This window comes from Labeo rohita, chromosome 12 (assembly GCF_022985175.1).
Source record: "Labeo rohita strain BAU-BD-2019 chromosome 12, IGBB_LRoh.1.0, whole genome shotgun sequence".
In the NCBI taxonomy this organism is placed as follows: domain Eukaryota; kingdom Metazoa; phylum Chordata; class Actinopteri; order Cypriniformes; family Cyprinidae; genus Labeo; species Labeo rohita.
In genome coordinates, this window is record NC_066880.1 from 14,565,512 (window position 1) to 14,586,940 (window position 21,429).

Here is a 21,429-nt window from a genome sequence, read left to right on the forward strand (position 1 = left end):
GCTCCTAAATGTTTAAAAGGATTAGTTCACTCTAGAATTAAGGTTTCCTGATAATATACTCACCCCCATGTCATCCAAAATGTTTATGTCTTTCTTTCATCAGTTGAAAAGAAATTAAGTTTTTTGAGGAAAACATTCCAGGGTTTTTTTCCCATATATTGGACTTCAGTGGGGGATCAACAGGTTGAAGGTCCAAATTGCCACCCAAGAAATAAAGGTCCTTGCACACTGAATCCGAAATTTGTTAAAATTTTTTTCCGTATTTGTCACACTAAAAATGCGTCATGCACAGAAACCTTGTACACTGCGTCCGATGCATATTAATCAATTTATTAAAAAACAAAAAAAAACAAAAAAAAATTTATCCAAGATTCCAGGTTTTTCAGGATGTCAGTGGTTCAGTTTGATGCTTTGCTAGCGATACTGAAGCCACATATTAAAAAAAGACCACCAATTGCTCCTGAACAAAGACTGGCAGTATGTCACAAACACACAGGCGCACACACACCAAACTGGGTCACTGGAAAGGTGCGTGCCAGGCATTGAAACAGCATTCAATAGCTATTCTGGATTTGTTAAAAACACCTCTCAAATGCTTGCTACAGATGGGAGAAAAAAAAAAAAAAAAAAACAAAACAAAAAAAAAACAACGCAGATCCTAATTTTTTTTTTTTTTTTTTTCATGACGGACGAAAGTTTCATAGGCAGTGTCAATAAACATGACTGACACAACATGAGGTTGTATTTATTTTTTAACATGCGAAAATTTTGGACTCAGTGTGCAATGACCTTAAGTCTTAGGTCTTTATCTAGCGAAACAATCGGTCACTTTCTTAAAAAAAAATTACATTTATATACTTTTTAACCACAAACGCTCATCTTGCATTAGCTCTGCGATGCACGTCCAAGACTTCACACATTAAATAATCACGTTGGAAAGATCACACGTGGTTAGTTCTTCGCTTGTGCACTCTGGATCAAAAAGGTATGGTAGGTGAAAAACTCCTCTTATCTTATTTTCTCCTCCAACTTCAAAATTGTCAGACATCATTGTTTTACCAGTTTTTGTAAAGGGCTTTGACTTGGTGTTTACACGTTCTCTTTGTAAACACTGGGTCAGTACTTTCCAATGTGATTACGTAATGCGTGAAGTCTTGGACGCGTATCGCAGAGCTAGTGCAAGATGAGCATTTGTGATTAAAAAGTTTTTTTTTTTCTAGAAAATGACAGATCGTTTTGCAAAATAAGTCCCTTATTCCTCAGCTGGGATCGTGTAGAGCCTTTTAAGCTGCACTGAAACTGCAATCTGGACCTTCAACCCATTCATTACCTTTGAAGTCCTCAAAAACCTTAATTTCTTTTTGACTGAAGAAAGACATGAACATCATGGTTGACACAGGAGTGATTAAATTATCAGGAAATTTTAATTCTGGAGTTAACTATGCTTTTAAGACTTCTGCTGCGATCTCCTCACCTTATGTAAACAGGTGTCCACCACAGAGTTGCAGACCTTTTCCAAGTCATCCCACACCTCTAGCCGAGAGCGCACGAAATCACACAGCTCCTCGTTGCTCATCACATCCCAGATGCCATCGCAAGCGAGCACCACAAACTCATCCTCTTCTGAAACGCGTGGGATTTCAAACACCTCCGGTTCCGGAGATACCAGCTGCTCAGTAGGGCCCTTCCCATCCACACACTTGTAGTCATAGTCCCCCAGGGCACGTGACACAGCAAGTGAACCATTCACCCTTTGGATCATCACAGAACCTCCCGCGTTTTGAATGCGCTCTTTTTCGCGTGGGTTGCACGGCTTGTGGTCTTGCGTGGAGAACCGTACCTGTCCGGCGCGGCTGAGAACGGCACGGGAGTCTCCGCAGTTGATGAAATAGAGGTGCTCGGGGGACACCAGCACGCCGACCGCCGTGGAGCCACTACGGTCCATGCCGTTACGTAGATCTGAGAAGTTGCGCATGTACTCGTCAATCTTCAGGAAGCCAGAACGAATGCCGCTTTTAACGCCCTCCACGGAGTCGGGCCCTGAACGGAAGTCCTCGCTGCTGGTTATGATGTGCTCCAGCAGGTGTTTGGAGCAATAGTTGGCTACGCGGGAACCAGCGTGACCATCGTACACTGCAAAGAAAGACCAGTCGTCCAGCCCATGCGGTAGACCCACAACAGCTGTGTGTGCATCTTCCATCTCTACCCGCCAGCCCTGCATGCTGCTCAGGCCGAAGCGCAGACCGTTGCCCGCTCCATGAGCATTGTGTTTCTCCGTCTTCGGTTTGTCCAAGAAGGCCCCCATGGCTCAGGACACCGTCTGCAAGAGAAAGAGGAATGCAAAGTTTCTCTACGTGACAAAAAGTCGTATGAGACACATATGTATATATTACAACAATAACAAAGTGCATTCTGAGAAGTTAAAGGGATAGTTAAACCCAAAATGAAAGTTCTGTCATTATTTACTCATGCTCATGTCATTCCAAAAACCATAAGGCTTTAGTTAATCTTCAAAAACACAAATAAATGAAACCTCAGAGGTTTTGGGCCCTCCATTGAAAATCTGGATGTCCAAAACTTAGAAGATCCAAAAAAAAAAAAAAAAAAAAAAAAAAAAAAAAAAAAAAAAAAAAAAAAGTCATAGGGGCAGCATAAAATGAAACCATAAGAAAAGAATGGTTTAATCCAAGACTGTATCTCTTCACAAATCTTTGTCATCTTTGTAACCATGTTGGATCTTTTAAGTTTTGGCTACCTGGTCTGAAATAACACAAAGGTAAGTAAACTACAATTTTTAACAAAAGCATGCTGTTATAACTATGTGTAACTGGCCATTTAAATCAACACACACTGGTTGGTCTTTCAGGACGTCAGCCAAACAAGCACTTCAGCACTCCAGCAAAGCCGTAGCACCGACAACAATGTTCTTTTGCATTACACAAAGTCATAAATCCTCCTTTGTTCATAAAAATAGTGCGTGTATAAATCTATGAGATGAGAATGAAGGCTGTGAAAGCGACAACCGCCTACTGAGTTACTGACAGATCTTGATGTGATCTAAAGGATACCGTAACAGCAGATATGAAGATAATAACAGACAAACTGTCAAAAGCTCATCAAAAAGCAACTCAGCATTTCAGAAAAGCCTCAGCAATTACGTTAATCAAGACTGATTAAAAAAAAACATTGAACACAAGAACATTAGAACGCTACATCAACTCATAAATTACAGAGTAAGCAGCATTTAAGATGATGCTAAATGAGAAAATCTTTGTAGAAATGGAATGCATTGATTTACATCAAAGGTTAACTTGACCTATAACAGCATAACCAACAATGCAAGGTACTAAGGAAGTACTATTTGCCATGAAATGCAAAATTTGTGGATGTGCAGCAGGGGTGTCTCCAATTGCGGAATAACACAAATTAAGATATTTTTGATAAAATCTGACAGCCTTTTGACCCTGCATAGACAGCAAGGTAACTACCATGTTCAAGGCCCAGAAAGGTAGTATGGACAATGTTCAAACAGTGACTGCAGTGGCTCAACCTAAATTTTATGTAGATACGAGAAGCTGGGTCATGGTACTCTTAAATGCACATCGAAGACTGACACGGAAGAGAAGAAACTGTTGAATAAAGTTGTTATTTTTGTTTACTTTGCACACAAAGACCCTGTGCTACACTAGTGCATTTTCGTTTTAAAAAGAAAACGATCCACATCTACACTGGCATTTTCACTGCGTTTCAGAAATTTTCCGTCCACACTACACAAACGAAAACGCATGTCACATGACCATTTATAAGGAATATGAGGTTTTTTTAAACGGTCATCAAGGATACACAGAGCGTATATGGGCAGCCATATCATCATTTTCAAAAAGTCTCTGTTTTCACTTCAGAAGAGTGCGCAGCGTGGCTGGCATAAACATAAGCATTGATTAGAGTGGCCGCGATCAGCTGCGGTGGCTGCGTCGGAGCTGTAATCCGCCGCAGATGTGTGCAGTGTAAATAGTCTAAGCATTAATGGCAGGGAAAGCCCCTTATACTTATATAGCTACATATGAAGTGTTTGTTGGAGGTTATAGTACATTAAAGAATGATTATGAGACTTTTTACATATGCCATGTGACCTGTAAATGCAAAAAAAAAAAAAAAAGTTTCCATTGCGGTTTTGCGAAATATTCCTTTTTCGAATTGCCTAAAAACTACCTCAAAACTTTTTGCAATATATGGGGGTTTTTGCAAAATGTATGTGTTTTTTCAATTCACAATTTCAATTTGTGCAATTTAAAGGGTAATGGAAATGCAGCTAGTGGTGACTCAGAGATACATCAAGAATGAAAGCTTTCTGTCAAAAGCTTGATCTCTCTCCTCACAGCATTACAGGAGGCGCAGTACCTAAACGAAAGTGCAAGGATGTCAAAAAAGCTTTCTGGACAAATAGGCTACACAGGCCAATGGGGTGTGTCCGGATGGTAACTTAAGCTCCGGCATCACCTTTCATCTCGAGTATCATCTCTTCCATGAACCACGCTTAAAAAGAAAAACACAAACTGGTTTTGGCTAACTCTACTCCATCCTCAGGACAAGCATGCACACAGACATCAAACACGTGCATTTATCGTACAACCGCCGAAAGCACGCAAAACGCTCTTTAAAAAGGAGCTTAGCAGAACTTACAAGGCCAGAGGAAAAATGTATTATTGATCACTACTAAGACAGAAGGCAAAATGTATTTTTCATGAGCCTGATTTCCCATCTGAATGCAGGATTAGAAAGTGTGGAGCAGCTTTAAGCTGCTTTGGCCAAACCTCAACCTTAAGACCATTACATGACTCCAGGAATAGCCACTGAAATGTATTACAAGCCCAAATAAGCCATTAGACAAATGGAATGGGAGCTGCCTCGTAAGCTATGCGATCACCGCCCGGGACCTTGACCTAGCAAACCCCAAAAAAAGCCAGTAGGCTACTAACCAACAGCAAGTCAAGGTTTGCCAACCGATATTACGAGCAGGGTCATGGGATAGGTCAAATTACGGTTTCTGTTATTCTCTTAACGTGTCCCTCTTCACAGGTGTTTATGCATTGTGAGAATGAGAACTGGCAGTGGTCAGCGGGGCCCAGATCCAGTGAAAGTTCCAGCATGCAGAGGATCATGGGCTCGTTCAAAGCAGAGCATGTGGCCCAACGGGGACTAAACTAGAGTTACCCAGAAGGGTGGTGCTCCCAGCCAGCTTTTTCGCTCACTACTCCACACACGACAGGCATGGAAGGCATGTGACCAAAAAAGGCGGTCGGGAGCTGGAGAGTGTGTTAGTGTGTGTGGTTGGATGAGGGCACAGGTTGTTGTGCAGTGTCATGGCTCGGCCGGCCAGGCTGTCGGCTTGGCTGGTCCTCCCCCTCTGAGCATGGCTCTATTTATATCCCTTCAAACCCAGATTGGGTTACTTGCTTCTGAAAGTGGGCAGGGGCAAAGTGCCGCATCCTTATGGCTGTCATTCACGCCGGGGCTTCTTCCCAACATTCACGTTCAGACGTCCTTGTCAGATTCTCTTCTTTCCGAGGCCTTGAGGCTGGGATGATCTCTGTCAGGAGTAAATGGGCTGATCCATCATGCAGCGCTCGCTTTGATCAAACCCTGCCATTAGCATGGCAGATACACTCGAGAGGAAGCTTTGTTAATGCTTGAGCTTCAAAACAAGCGCATAAGACCAGGTGCAGTAAACGCACAAACGTATCAGATCAAACGCTAATAAACAGGCACAACAGCAGGAAATGAGGGGGGTTTGGAAAGGTGGCTTGATGTGGACCTGAAGAAGGGAGGGGTGAAACCGGACTGCAGAGTTTAGCTTTATCCCCTTCACCACAAACAAAGAGGCAAGATTAAACATGTATATCTGGTACATCTTTAAGAAAGAAATAATTTTCAATTGAAATGTAGTTCACTGCAAAAGTTATGTATAGACCCTGACGCATGAATCCTGGCTGGAAGCGTTATGGATTAATCACAGGTTATATTTAGGATTTATTTATATCCGTTTCCCAATATAGAGCATTTTGAAAGACAGGCTGCATATTCATTGAGAGTGACCCTTTCAGAGGAACACACTGAATACAAATCTTTTTCCTAGGGTAGCAAAAATGACTCCAAATTATACAAGTCCAGAGACTGAATAAATTATATTAAGTAATTATATTTTACATGAGTATAATTGTAAAAAAAAGCTGTCTACTGCAAAACAAGAGCAAGATAACATTTTTTTTTTCTGAGGCTGGTTGCAAAAAGCAAACAAATGTATAGCACGACCAAAGTAGTCGACAACAAATGACTCTTATGAACTGAATCATTTAAGTAAATGGTTTGAATCAGTCTGGTGAATCCTACACAACAGGTACTCACTAAATCAGAGTGTAATTAAGGCTGTCCAACATATGAATACTACAACATACTAGTCTGCAAATTATCATTTCTAGTGTCTACTTTAAAAATAAAGCAAGTTGTGTGTGCTTCAGGGGTTATGAAAATCAGCCCTTATTTACTCACCCTCAAGGCATCCTAGGTTTATATGACTTCTTTCTTTCAGATGAAAGCAATTGGTGTTATATTAAAAATTGTTCTGGCTCCTTCAAGCTTTATAATGCAATGGGCGGGTGTACATCAGTCCAAATCAAGTCCAATAAAACATCCATCCATAATAAAAAGTGCTTCACACAGCTCCTAGGGGTAAATAAAGGCTTCCTGTAGCGAATTGATGTGGTTTTGTAAGAAAAATATCCATATTTAACACATAATAATCACTTTAATCTAGCTTGCGCTTTATCACTAATGGCTTCCGTGTACAACAGTTGGCGCAAGCTAGAGAAAAGTGATTATAATGTTTTAAATATGGATATTTTTGTCATACAAAAACACATTGATCCACTACAGGAGGCCTTTATTCACTGCCTGGAGCCATTTGAGGCACTTTTTTTTTATAATGGATTGATGCACTTTATTGGACTTGTTTTGGACTGATGAAAAGAAACACCCGCCCACTGCATTATAAAGCATTAAGGAGCCAGAACAATTTTTCATACAACTCCAACTGCATTCAACTAAAAAAAGGAAGTCATATACACCTAGGATACCTTGAGGGTGAGTAAATAATGGGCTAATTTTTGGATGAACTAACCCCTTAAAGTCCACTAAAGTGCTGTGAAACATGCAGCGATATTCTGTGTGTTGACGTGACTTAAGATAGGGACATATCCAGCAGTCCCGTCCCCTATTTTATATAGCCAACACCTAATAGTAAAGCCGCATTTAACAGCATATGGTAGCCACAATCTCATCCATATTGCTATAAAATAGTGTTCTGATAGTGTTCTGTGCTGAATTCAAATGGGTCAGAAACATTTTGTGGTCTGTGCACATATGATCCGCTCCGTGCTATCGCGTCTCTAGTTTGGACCAGACTGTGTGTACATTGCAGCGGTTCACATGACATGTTGAACTTCATTCGCCCCCAACGGAAAGCGTATTTGCACTAAATTGTTCCCTATCCCCTACATAGTGCACTCCATACAGAACATCAGAAAAAAAAAATACTGACTCTTTAAATACTGACTCTACGACCAATTTCAGTCACACCTTCAGTGTCCATTTATAGAGTAGCATCGGATTCTAAACAGCATTTGATTGGACAGAATGTTTGCTGAAAAGCTGAAGTGTAGGGTGATGTCATCAAAATTATTTATCCATATTGGCAGAAGTGCGAGACAAGTTTTGAATGCTTATATCTTCTAAATGCAAATTGTCATTGTTTTAGAGCACAATTGCTTATAGATAACCTTATGACTGGCATATTCATACTAAAAGCCAAAACACTTCAAATTTGATTTCATGGCGACTTTAAAGGTTAAAGGTTAGAGCTGGGTAGGTTGGGTAATGTGTGGTTTCAATTTGACTCCAACAACTCAACAGAACAATGTTTGTTGCATTTTTTTTTAGTGGCACACAAAGATCTTTTACTCTGTCTACTAAAGACTCATAAAAACTAAAATCTTCATAATTACTGGTTGTGTACAAGACATGAAAATAACTGCATATGCATTCAAATAAACAATTATGCCGGAAACGCTGTAGTACACAATAAGGATCCATAGGGATAACTACTGCTATAGCAACTGTGTAAACCAAGAACTTAAAAGAGAAGCATGTTCAAACAGGGCACACATGATTTACTGCTCTAGCAACACTTAGGATTAGGATGTCGAAAATGCTCTATTCTGATGCTGAGGGGGGGAGGTATTTTTCTTAGCCTAATTAGACAGTGTATGAACAAGTACATGGGCATTTTAAAAAGGTCCAAATTGATGTCATAACCCCCAAGCTTGTTGAGGCACAATTATGACTTCTACCCCTGTTTTCTTTACAAGACTCCATTCTAAAAATAAAGTAAACACTGTGGCGTCACCAAGCAACTCCAGTGCTGTGCTCTAAACAGGGGGCTTAGCTTCATTCAGTGACCTAGCTGCAAGCTCTGCATCTTCTCTGGATATGAGATGACCTCCACGCATTTCCGTTTTAGCTCAGCATGAAGAAAACAGGCTTTGAGCTTAACCTCTGGTAAAGAGTCAGCTACTGATAGGATTCTGTCTAAGCCACTCAGCTTTCCGTTTCGATATGATAAACAATGCTTTACTGAATGGTAAATTTCCAATTTATGGCGTCTTGAAATTACACAAATAAACTTGTATATATACACAGCTATGCCTGTTTGCCACCAAAATGAAGTTGACAACAGTATTTGCCAATCTGCTGCCAATATGCAGTGGTATGCCTGTTATATAACTAGCATAAAGTCAGACTCAATTTAAGACCTGTTCACACCTACAAAGATAACTATATAGATAACAACAGCGACATTACATCAGCACCCACATCAATGCACAATAACATTCAGTTTAAGTGTGTGCTGCACATATGTCAGGATCTGATTGGCCCACTGTTTTTATTATACATCCGTTGGAAAAAAAAAAAATCATTCTGAAAGTGATTCTATTCTCACAGAATTGGAATGTTTATTAAAACTTTATAGTTGTCACAGTTGTCATTCTTGGTTTAACTGGGCCTTTAGAACTCTTAACAGATATTATTATAGTTGCATCAAACAGTTATCAAAAATAGATTTCAAACAAACTCAATTAAATCGATATATATTAAGCACCCTCAAACAAGTTCCCACCAAAGAAAAAGAATAAAATCAACATCTTAAACCAAACTGACAGCAAATTTAAGACAACTTCAAGTGGACACACTCAACAAATCCAAGCCAATGAATCACAACAACAGTGTGCAAAGTGCTCAGTTTGGAAACATTCTTTCCAAAAAAAGAAAAAAATCTGAAAAAATTCCAAAATCCAATCATTACAACAGGGATCCACATGATTAAGAGAAAGCTGCTTGGTTTGCAAATAATTCAGTATGAGCTGTACTTTAAACATTGCTGCATTATTAAAAATAGACAATACTTTTCCCACAAAATTTTGCTAATGTGCCTACACCTCTGAAAGGCTAGAAAGAGACAAAACATTATTAGACTTCATATACTTTTAAAATGAATGACAGGAAATGTCTAACACAATCTTCTGAATGCCTGTTGTGCAGAGATTCTAGCAACTTTATGTTAAACTAAAATAACATTTAAAATTTAAATTAAATTTGACAAATATCCACAGGGCAATATATTGTTGTCCTTCTCCATGCAATATGGGAATCAATACGCTGGTGCCAAATATTGATATTTTAATTAATAAAATATGGTGCTCTAAATTAGTGCTGTCAAATGATTAATTACATCCAAAATAGAAGTTTGTGTTTGCATAATATATGTGTGTAGACTGTGTATTTATTACGTATATATAAATACTTGCATGTATATTTTAAAAACTAAAACTAGAAATTATTTACATGTATATTTATAATTCTATTTTATATAAATATAAATGTTTTATATATAAATAAAAATGTTTTAAATATAACATTTTTCTTAAATATATACATGCATGTGTGTGTATTTATACACATAATAAATACAGTACACACACATATTATGTGAACAAAAACTTTAATTTTGGGTCCGATTAATCACGATTAATCATAAGTTAACTAGCCTAAGAAAGAGGTTTTTAACGGGATGACAGACAACAAATCACATTTTTGGAGTAAAATAATAGACAGCTCAGCCACGTTGAAGTCCAAAGTCTGGATCCACTTCGGCTTTTATACCATGGGACAAACGTATCGAATCGTATCGTTAGGTACCCTGTGAATGATCCACAGCTGTGTTTTTTTGTTTAGTGATAGTTGTTCATGAGTCCCTTGTTTGTCCTGAACAGTTAAACTGCCTGCTGTTCTTCAGAACAATCCTTCAGGTGCCACAAATCTTTGGTTTTTCAGCATTTTTGTGCATTTGAACCCTTTCCAACAATAACTGTATGATTTTGAGATCCGTCTTTTCACACTGAGGACAACCGAAGGACTCATAAGCAACTATTACAGAAGGATCAGACGCTCACTGATGCGTTAAGAGCCGGAGGGTGAAAACTTTTGAACAGAATGGAGATGTGTAAATATTTCTTATTTTTTCCATTAAGTACAGTCATTCAGAGACTACAGAAGACAAAATAAGTTCAACTGACCCTGATCTTCAAATTCAAAAACGTTCACCCCCGGCTCTTAATGCATGATTTTTTTCTTCTGGAGCATCAGTGGATGGATGGATCTCAAAATCACACAGTCAGGCAACTGTTCAGGACAAACAAGGGACTCATGAACAACTATCACTAAATAAACAAAACAAACCAAAACCAGCTGTGAATCATTCACATAAGAACACAGTATTAAGAATCAAGGGAATGTCAACTTTTGAAAGGGGTCATTTTTATAAACTCAGCTATTTTCTCTTGTGGATTATATGTAAACATCTTTTTATGTGAAATATCTTATTCAGATCAGTACTAAATAAGCAATAATATGCATTTTGTATCACCCCTCTTATTTTGGTAAAATAATTAACATTTTGCAGATTCTGAAAGGGGGATGTAAACTTTTGACCTCAACGCTATGTAAGTCAGTTATGTTCTTGTTTGGTTCCTCAAGTCAGCAAATACATGGACCGGTTCTGGCAGAGGTTCACAGATAGTGTTACAAAGAACCGTTACAAAGAGGTGTTCCTGTGGTTTAAGTGCTACAGAGCACCCAGATCATACCGCTTCAGGGCACTCCCTTAGCTAAAGGAAGATGTGTTGCATCACCAAGGCACCAAAACAAAAGAAGAGCGACGAGGCCCTGTATGGAGAGAGCTATATCTGTCCAGCTAGCCTCAGCTGAGTAAACACAGAGTTTGGAGAACGACAACCAACCCCTCTTCTATCACTCACACCATATGTGGCCTCTGCTCTTCTGGAGGCAGGATGAAAGATGCGACGGCGGGTTCCTCTCCCCATGCACACATGTAAAGCGCAGAAGCGCTCTCACATCTACTGTACGAATTATCCGCCCCCTCACAGATACACTGTAACTCCCACACCACCCTATCACAGTTGGAACCGCAAATTCTCGCCATCTTTCCCCTCGAAACTGTTGTCACTGCCCAGTCATTCGTATCAAAACCACACGCCGAAACCTGAAGCACAGGCCTGTAAAGCAAAAACGGAGCCAAAATACATTGTATCAGTGTAAGAGGGAAGTGGATTTTGGCAGCCTTACACAACCACTGTGGGTGTGAGCTGACAGTCTGCTCGCTAAAAGGTCTAAAAGGTCTGTGAGAGGAGAACAAGAGGGCAAAAAAGAAGGGAAAGTTCAAAATTAATGACATTTCGCTACCTGAAACTCTTTTGTGCGAAGCACCACACAACTACAGACTATAAGCAAAACCTGATTTTATTTAAAATCTTCTCTAAGACTCAACAGTGGAGCATCAAGTGGGAATCGTTGGTCTCTGCAGGAGCAGCGGTTGTGATCACAGCATGACAACGAAAAAGTATACAGAGGTACAGCAAATATGCAATACTGCGTCCCACTATGTATTCTAGTAGGTGTCGGAGACATCTGAGCTAAAGTTCAATGCAAACCGTGCACCTGTGACTCGAAAAACATTCAAGTCGTGACATTTTTGCTCTTAAAATGACAATACTTAAAGCAGAAGTTCACTTTTCTTTTGCAACTGTATATTCACTACATGTGCTTTTCATTGTAAGTGTTTTCACTGACCTCAGTACTGTCGCACGTAGAAAGATTTCTGACTATTGGCATATGCTGAGCTCAAGTTCACTCCTAGAAATTGCGCAGAAGCCAATCAGATTTGTAGCGGCGAGTTCTTGCCATTTTTGTGTGCAATATGCATCAGACGCTCTGTAGGCGTGACGCCTGAGGGTTAAACTACAGTTAGATCAGAAACAGAAACTTCGCAGCAGTGCAATGGATTAACAATACAATGCTTGTTTAAAATGCTTTTAGTCTTTTACTTCACTAAAATGGCTTTGATATTGGTCACACAAACTGGTAAGAAAGCCAAAGCAAATTGGTGCAGTGGCAGCGCAAATTGAAGTGCCTTTTGGGATACAAACTGATTTTTTGATATGAACAAATATTCCTGATCCTCTAAGCAGTTTAAGTTCGAAACAACTTTACCGAGTTCCCTCAAAAATCTGCACCTTGTGAATCTTTCAAACACACTTGTAGCAGACGCTCGTTTCCGTCTCGCCACATTGGTGGTGCTCAGGCACGCAAAGGAGAAGTTCCTATGTGAACCAAATGGTTTGCTGGGGGGAAAAAAAGACAACGTGAACAGAAAACGCAGACAACTTTGTGCTGTTAGAAAGAAGAGAAACTTTGTTGTACGGTAAATGAGATCATTTAAGATCCTCATTAAGGAGCCAGTAAAACAACAACACAAACATCCAAAACCAGTGGTGCTTCGCTTCTGCTAGAGCACAGATGACCTGCTATTTGCTTCAAGTTTCATCATAAGTGTATGTTCAATTTATGAAGTCATTATTTTTTACTACTGTCAACCAACTAAAATAGTAAAAAAAATTGTGTATGAATAAATCAAGGAATAAAGGAATTTTTACAATGACACTTTTTTTCGGCATCTTACACTAACCGAAAGAAAGGAATTAAACATACTTAATCTAACTTTTTTACATTTTCATATTGTTGCCTAATTTTGTATTAGCAGTAATCAGTATATTGCCCACCACTAATGTATCACTGGATGTAAATTAGTTGTAAATTTCAAGCAAATCCATCATGAAGGTGATTACAGGACTGCTGTGGTTACAAAAGTAATTAATGATTAAAAGGTTCACGCTCTTATAAAGATGAAAAACTCTAGTCTTATATGAACAGCAGAAAATTTTTTTTTAGTGGCAGAGATTAATGCAATATTTCACGCAAAAATGAAAATTCTGTCGTCTACTCAGCCTCTGTGCAAGACAAAAAATATACACGTTGAAGAATGTTGGCAATGGTGACCATTGTACAGTTACACACACACACAGACACACACAAAAAAAATAATAATAAAAATAAGAGACATTTTTCAAAATATTCTTTTATGTTCCATAAAAGAAAAAGTCATTCAGATTTAGAATGACATGAGGGTGGACAAATGTTTAATGATGAGTTTTAATTTTTGGGTGAACTATCCCCTTAATACGTACACCACCAGTCAAAAGTTTTTGAACAGTGAAAGTAAAAATTTTTTTTTTTAAATAATTATCTTCTGCTCACCAAGCCTGCATTTATTTGAGCCAAAAAAAAAAAAAAAAAAAAAAATAAAATAATTCACAGGAATAAATTAAATTTTAAACTACATTAAAATAATAAAAAAAAAAATTATATTAAATTGTACAAATATTTCAAAATTTTACTGTTTTTCTGTACTTTGGATCAAATGAATTCAGAAAAAGAAAGCATTACAAATCTTACTGTTTAAAAACTACTGCATTTGCAAAGAGAGGCCGAGTGAATGTGAAGAAACAGTATTTTAGTAACCCATGTAACTTCTTAATCAACATCTAATGAAAACTGTCCATACAGCTGGCATCAGTCAGTCACAGTCAACCACGCAAACCTGCTGTTACAGCACTAAACTAAAATATCCACTTATATACACAACCTACTTAAGACAAAGCAGAACTGCTACTTTCAATAAAAGTATTATCAACTGGGATATATGAGTTATGAAACTAAACAAACTGCATAAGAAATGATTATTGATTTCAAATATGGCTAGGCTACTTAACATCCATTAGTGAATTTACAATCATTGCATATCAAAGATAAGGTGCCTGAGCGTGCTTTTTATAGCTACCTGAGCTATTGCTTTTACTGATCCACCCATAAAAATATTCCACAGTCTCTGGCTATCAAAACAAAGCTGGCAGATTCCATTAAGATGCAAAGCAATGGACCTCATAGCCATTTGAATTACAGTCAGCAAAGATTTTCTTTTAGAACGTTTTTATCTTGAAACTAACATAAGGATTCAGTGACAAATACTTGTCTTAAATTAAAACATTACAAGACGCAACGTAAATGCTGGTCATGTGACGATGACTATAATTAAATGTATAATGCAATATTGTTGACGAATAAAAACGAGGCTAAATGTGGTTTACAAAATAAAAACTATGCTAAAATATCTCTTCATTTTCGTTGACCAAAACGAGACAGAATGGAATGTTATAATGTTATTTCGTTTTGTTTAGTCGCGTTATTATTATTTTGCAGTATTTCTGAAATGGGCTGCATCAGGTCGCGCTGCACAGACGCAGGCGACGTCACTTCCTCAAGCCCCACTCGTGGCATTACACTGTCAAAAATAAAAAAAACACAATTTGTTGAGTCAGCTTAAAATAATGTGTTATCTTGCTGCCTTAAAATTTTAAGTTCAGTCAACTAAAATAAGTTCAACTTGAAATGTTAAGTTGTACTAAGTAACAACTTAGATATTTTTGTTTGCTAAACTTAACAGATGGGTAGGTAACCCAGCTGCCTTAAAATTTTAAGTTGATTCAACTCTAATATCTAAGTTGTCACTTAGTTTAATTTAACATTTCAAGTTGAATAAACTTTTTTTGAGTTGAGAACTTAAAATTTTAAGGCAGCCAGGTAACAATTATTTTAAGATGACTCAACAAATTGTTTTTTACAGTGTAGGGACTTTAAGCAGCAGCCACTGATGGAACGGCAACGACATTCCAACGTCATATTGCGCGTTCGTGACTTTAACTGCTACTTCTTGACACTCTACTGTAACCGTCTACTACGGGAGAACAGCTGGTTTGCCGTAGTCTTCACAACGTGACAGATTAGATAGATTTTTTCCGATTTATTCCGTTTTATAGTATATACCACTGTAATTCCATCATTATACGATTCTACCATTAGTCTTTCATTTAATCTGTGTTGGCATGTAAATTTAAGATAATCCATCATTCATATGTAAATAAATTACTGAATGTCGCTTTGCGCCGTCCTGTTTACAGTTGCTTAATAATTTTATACGTTCTTGGCTACAGTGGGGTAACAGCTTACTTCCGGTCATCGTAGCTGTTCCATTGGAAGCTGTTGATTGAAGTCCCTATTATTATTTAGAAGACGACAACAAACAAGGTTAAGTCTGACACAGAGAAAGAGACCGATGGCCGGCCAGCCGGGGTTCAACTTTGGAAGAAAAAGAAGAAACGATTTAAAATGTATGTGTGTGAACTTCTAACATGTTTGGTTGGTAAAATAAATGTTGTAAATTCAAATCAGAGTGTCTTCCGTGTCTGGAATGGATGTATTCTTGAGTCTACAAGGTAACAATAATATAATAAGATAGTCTTATTTGAAATGGGTTTGGCTAAAAGAAAATTTTGGTTTCGTCTATACTACTAGGTACTTATACTATATTGCCTGGGTTAAATAGAATTGCATTGCTAAAAAGAGACTAAAATACAATTTTCATCGACTAAAACTAGACTAAATGTCATCAGTTTTCGTCGACTAAAACTAGACGAAAACAGTCATGGATAATTCTGACTAAAATGCTTTTAGTTGACTGAAACTTGACTAGACTAAAAAGAGTATGAAGGTGACTAAAACTAATAAAAACTAAAATTACAGCTTCACACAAAGACCAGACTAAAACTAAAATTAAAACAGGCTGCCAAAAACAACACTATCAACTACTCACCCTCATGACCGTCACTCATCTTTAGGGCGCAAATGGAGATATTTTTGATGAAACCAAGAAAGAGAAGAAATTAAAAAATATATATAATTTTTGAACCACTGATGTCACATGGACTTTTTTAACGATGTCCTTACTACCCTTCTAGGCCTTGAAAGTGGTAGTTTTGTTGCTGTCTATGCAGTCTCAGAAAGCTCTCAGATTTAATCAAAAATACCTTAATTTGTGTTCCGAAGATGAACAAAATTCTTACAGGTTTGGAACGACATGAGGGTGAATTTAATGAAATTAATGACCGAATTTTCATTTTTGGGTGAACTACCCCTTTAAGACCAACGATTAGCCAAATTCCAGCTAAAGCAAAAGATTACAAATCTACACAACCATTAAAAAGTCTAAGGATGGTAAGTTTTTTAAAATGTTTTTAAAAGCTGTCTTTCATGCATGCTAACCATTTATTTTATTAGAAATACAGAAATATTATAACAATTTAAAATAACAGTTTTCTATTTTAATATATTTTAAAATGCACTTTATTCCTGATATGGCAAAGCATTTTCAGCATCCATTTCAACAGTTTCCAGTGTCACAAACCATGCTGATTTGGTGCTCAAGAAATATTTCTTCTTATTACCAATGTTCAAAACAGCTGTGCTGCTTAACATTTTTGTGGAAACTGTGATACTTTTTCCAGGATTGTATGATACATAGAAAGATCAAAAGAACAACATCTTGTGTCATTATAAAAGTCTTTACTGTTTGTTTTGATCAACTTTTTTTTTTTTTTTTTTAAAAAGAGAGACTCCAAACTTTTTAATGGTATTGCATGTTGCATGCATTTTTAAGCCAGGCCCAACTACAGCTCCTCTTTACGTCAGACGTTCAGCACAAACACTAGTGTGCACGCCCTCTCTCACACGCCCACACACAGGGAAGTGGTCAGGAAAGAGTTAATCCTGAGTCATTCTGAACACCACCCTGCCAAACCCATAAAGCATACAAATACTTTCAGAGTATAGGAAACATCTTCCATGTATTCACACTGTCGTGGTCCTCAGGCACCACCTATTCGGGCCTCTTGACATTAATCCCTTGACATTAGTCTGTGAGCTGGAGAGCTGGTTCAGTGGTGACAGCACGATGACAGCTAGAAGAGGGTGAACCACAGGGCCTGATTGTGACCCATACGCATATTAAGAGCATGCCAAGAAAATTAAGACTGTCATGATGATGAAGCACATTTAAACACCATTTTAAATGATACTCTACAAAACAGCCACAATCCAGCCATCATGAGGACAACACCTAAAAAGTGTACATAATTCTTAGCTGTTAAACATCTTTTTCCACCACTTTTATCTTATCTTCTGTCATGTAATAACACCAATCAAAATGATTCAAACACTCAGCAGCCACTTAAAGCGATAATTCCTCCAAAAATGAAAATTATGTCACCATTTACTCACCCTCATGGCGCTGCAAACCCGTATGACTTTGTTTCTGTTTACAGAAAACAAAAGAAGATTTTTTAAAGACTGTTTTTGTCCATACAATGAAAGTCAATGGGGTGCAAAACACCACCAGACTCCTTTGACTTTTATTGTATGGACACAAACAGTTCTTCAAAATTCTCTTTTGTCTTCCACAGAAAAAAGTCATACATGTTTGTATCGATAGATACAAGTAAGTAAATAACAGAATTTTCATTTTCACATTCGCTAACTTCCACAAGAGTGGCCGAATATTTTCCCACAGTGCTCAGTGCCATTCCATCGCCATCACTTGAGATCTGCATGGCGGTCTTGTGCTTCGGTTTCTGTGCCTGTCACAGATCTGGACGGACTTTAAGGAAGCCACTGAGCAAACAAAGGGGTCCCCTCATCTGCTTTCATTACACTGCCAATCCTCCGAGCTCCCCACTCGTGCAAATCCATCCTTTAGCAATCAGTATCAGACGAGCAACTGCAAACTCAGCACTCTCTCCGAACAGCAGGCCGGGTCAAAGTTTCACACAGTGTTCAATCATGATAAAGAAAACAGCGTTAACTGCTGTCGTCATTCGGTCATGTCTACAGTCCACAGCCGTACCGATCGGGTTAACAAATGATGACCAAAGCCCCTTATCTACAGTTATAATCAGACCTCTAATCTCTCTGCAGACGAACTCAGTGTCAAAGTTTGAGTTACTCCAACATTAAACATTTTCTTTACCGTCACTATTGATCAATTCAATGCGTTCTTGCTGAATAAAAGCCCAAAGTTTTAAACCGAAGTGTATTGAATTCAGTCTAAAGAAAAGCTTGTCCTAGACAAGATATGAAACATCACTTGCAAAACTATACATTTTTAAGCATGTATCCATAATACTTAAACCTGAGTAAGATTTGCTCTAATATTTTGCATGACAAACTCATAATCAGAAATGACACTTTTACAAAACTGTACCAGAGATAAAGAAGTGAACATGAATATGCATCAAAACTGAGGTAATGGCAGAGCATAAGACGTTTTTGGCCAGATATGTAATGTCAAAGCATTAACCATTATGAACAACTCCAAGTCTATACTCACCAACTCAAGTTTTAGCTAAGCCTAATGTAGCTCAGCAAACATCTTACAACACTTTCTCTGAAGTAATAATCACATTATGATGCATTAAAGCATAAAGCAAACTGTGCAAATGATATAAATCAATAACACGGATTAGCAGGCAAACGACACAATTTCAGCACGAATCTCAGGCCGTCCTTGCGAACACCCAGTAAGGCAAAAGTAACCAACTATGGTGAGCATGAAAGCAAGGGTAAATGTAAGCCAGCACACTGTAGGTTAAAAGGACGAATGAAGCGTTAAATGCGAGCGAGAAAAGCTTGAAACATGTCAGAGAAACAGAAGGAGAGCTGACAGGAGCCGAGGTGATTACATAATGCACTGAATTCTTACTAACAGTGAGAGGAGCCGATGGGATTATTTCTGACGCTCGCTTGTTTGTCTGTCGCTGCTACTGGACAAACAAAAGCAATAAAACTCGGAACCCTCACACGATAACAACAACAACAGTGTTTCTTTGTTGTATCCAAACGGAAAGTGGGCGGTAATGTCAGTCTAATATCGTTAGAGGCTCGCTTGTGTGTCAGCTCGCTCGTTACACAACAAGCCTCATACTTAGCAATGAAATCACGCGCAGGCTCGCGCTGGTTAGCTTAGCACTAGCTCTCGTCGAACAAACCCGAGGCCCACACGTCCCCGTACTTACGTTTCCAGATATACTGCGGATGTCAGCGTTCGTTCCCACTTCGGTGTCTTGGTTGCGGGTATTTTCGAGGTCGATATGCTTGTCGCTTCCTTTAAAAACAAACAATCAGGGTGACTTCACGTGAGAAGCGATCATTCCGTTTACGGTGATTCTCTGCTTTGATAGCGTGAATTTTTGCGCATGTTTGACGCCAACGCAGATGTCCCTGAACAACTCTGTCGACTTATTGACTCAATCTGTCTAAGTTTCGTATCAGTATGGGATCATGGTGTGGGATAAATCATTACATAGATCCGAATAATCAGCTTCTGTAGGGAGGCCAAGATATCCTTCGGTTCAGAGTCTTGTGCGTCTTGATGGAGGGGAGGGATACTTTCTTCAAGTGGCTCGATGATTGGCCAAAACTCTACAAGGCGTGTTTGCTAATTGGATTATTTTGCTGACAGCTAAGACTACGGATGGCCAATCCCACCATTTGATTGGCCCTCGCCTTGTCATTTACCGTCATGACGCTTCGACAGTAGTTTACATTAAGCACAAAAACTCCTCGCTTAGTTTGTCATTAGGAGTGTTTCCATCCATCTCAATTAGGTTTTTAATTACAGTAATAAGCCAACATTAGCTTTAATTTAATTTAATTCATTTAATTTTAATTTAACGCTCGGTTAGTAAAATATAATGTATTAGTGTATTTATTTAAGGTACGGACGTTAGGTATGGAGTTATATATACACTACCGTTCAAAAGTTTGGGGTCAGTACATTTTTATTGTTTCTTTTTTTTTAAAGAAATTAATACTTTTATTCACCAAGGATGTATTAAGTTAATAATTAAAAGTTTCTTAAAAGTTAATAATAAATAATTTGCATTGTTATAAAATATTTATATTTTGAATAAACACTGTATTTTTTAAACTTGTCATTCATGAAAGAATCCTGAAAAAAAAAAAAAAAAAAAATCATAGGTTCCAAAAAATATTTGGCAGCACAACTGTTGATATTATCCAACATTGATCATTCTAATAATAAATCTGCATATTAGAATGATTTCTGAAGGATCATGTGACACTTAAGATTGGAGTAACAGCTGATAAAAATTCAGCTTTTCATCACAGGAATAAATTCTATTTTAAAGTATGTTAAAATAAAAAACATTATTTTATATTGTAAAAACATTTTGCAATATTACTGTTTTTTTCTATATTTTTAATCAAATAAATGCAGCCTTGATGAGCATAAGAGACTTCTTTAAAGACTATTACAAGTCTTACTGACCCCAAACTTTTGAACGGTAGTGTATATAGGCCTATTTATATATAGGTTTGTTCATATATAGGCCTTTTTTAATAAGTTTATTGTGCTCATCAAGGCTGATCAAAAAAAACAGAAAAAAGTAATATTGTGAAATATTATTGCAATTTTAAAATAAAGGTTTTCTATTTTAATATATTTTAAAATATAATGTATCCCTGTGATACAAAGCCCCTTTTTTTAGGATCATTGTCTTCATAGTCACATGATTTTTCAGAAATATGTTGATTTATGTTGGATTTTTTAAAATACTTTTTTTTAGGATTCTTTAAAGAATTAAAAGTTAAAAAGAACAGCATTTATTCAAAATATAAATGTTTTGTAACAACATACAATATAGTATACTGTTCAAAATGTTGAGGTCAGTAAATTTTGAAAGAAATTAATATTTTTATTTAGCAAGAAGGTGTTAAATTAATAAAAGTGATAGTAAAGACTTACATCTTTAGAAAAGATTTCTATTTGAATAAATGCTGTTTATTATTATTATTATTATTTATTCATTTTCCAAAAATAATATTAAGCAGCACAACTGTTTCCAACATTGATTATAAATCAGCATATTAGAATGATTACTGAAGGATCATGTGACACTGAAGACTGAAGTAATGATGCTGAAAATTCAGCTT

General features: G+C 37.5%; 1 protein-coding gene across 3 annotated transcripts in view; it reads right to left on the minus strand.

Annotated features, from left to right (window-relative positions):
• Nucleotides 1-19,867, minus strand: part of ppm1bb (protein phosphatase, Mg2+/Mn2+ dependent, 1Bb) — a 31,520-nt gene extending 11,653 nt beyond the window's left edge. For 2 of the 3 annotated variants that reach the window (XM_051124104.1, XM_051124106.1), the window contains exons 1-2: nt 19,491-19,867; nt 1,475-2,320 (exon numbers count right to left, since the gene is read on the minus strand). In XM_051124104.1, coding sequence (XP_050980061.1) covers nt 1,475-2,305 — 831 coding nt within the window. In that variant the 5' untranslated portion in view covers nt 2,306-2,320; nt 19,491-19,867. Of the gene's footprint in view, nt 1-1,474; nt 2,321-19,181; nt 19,393-19,490 lie in introns of those variants that run through there. The other variant, XM_051124105.1, reaches the window with a different exon arrangement.
• Nucleotides 19,868-21,429: the final 1,562 nt, after the last annotated feature.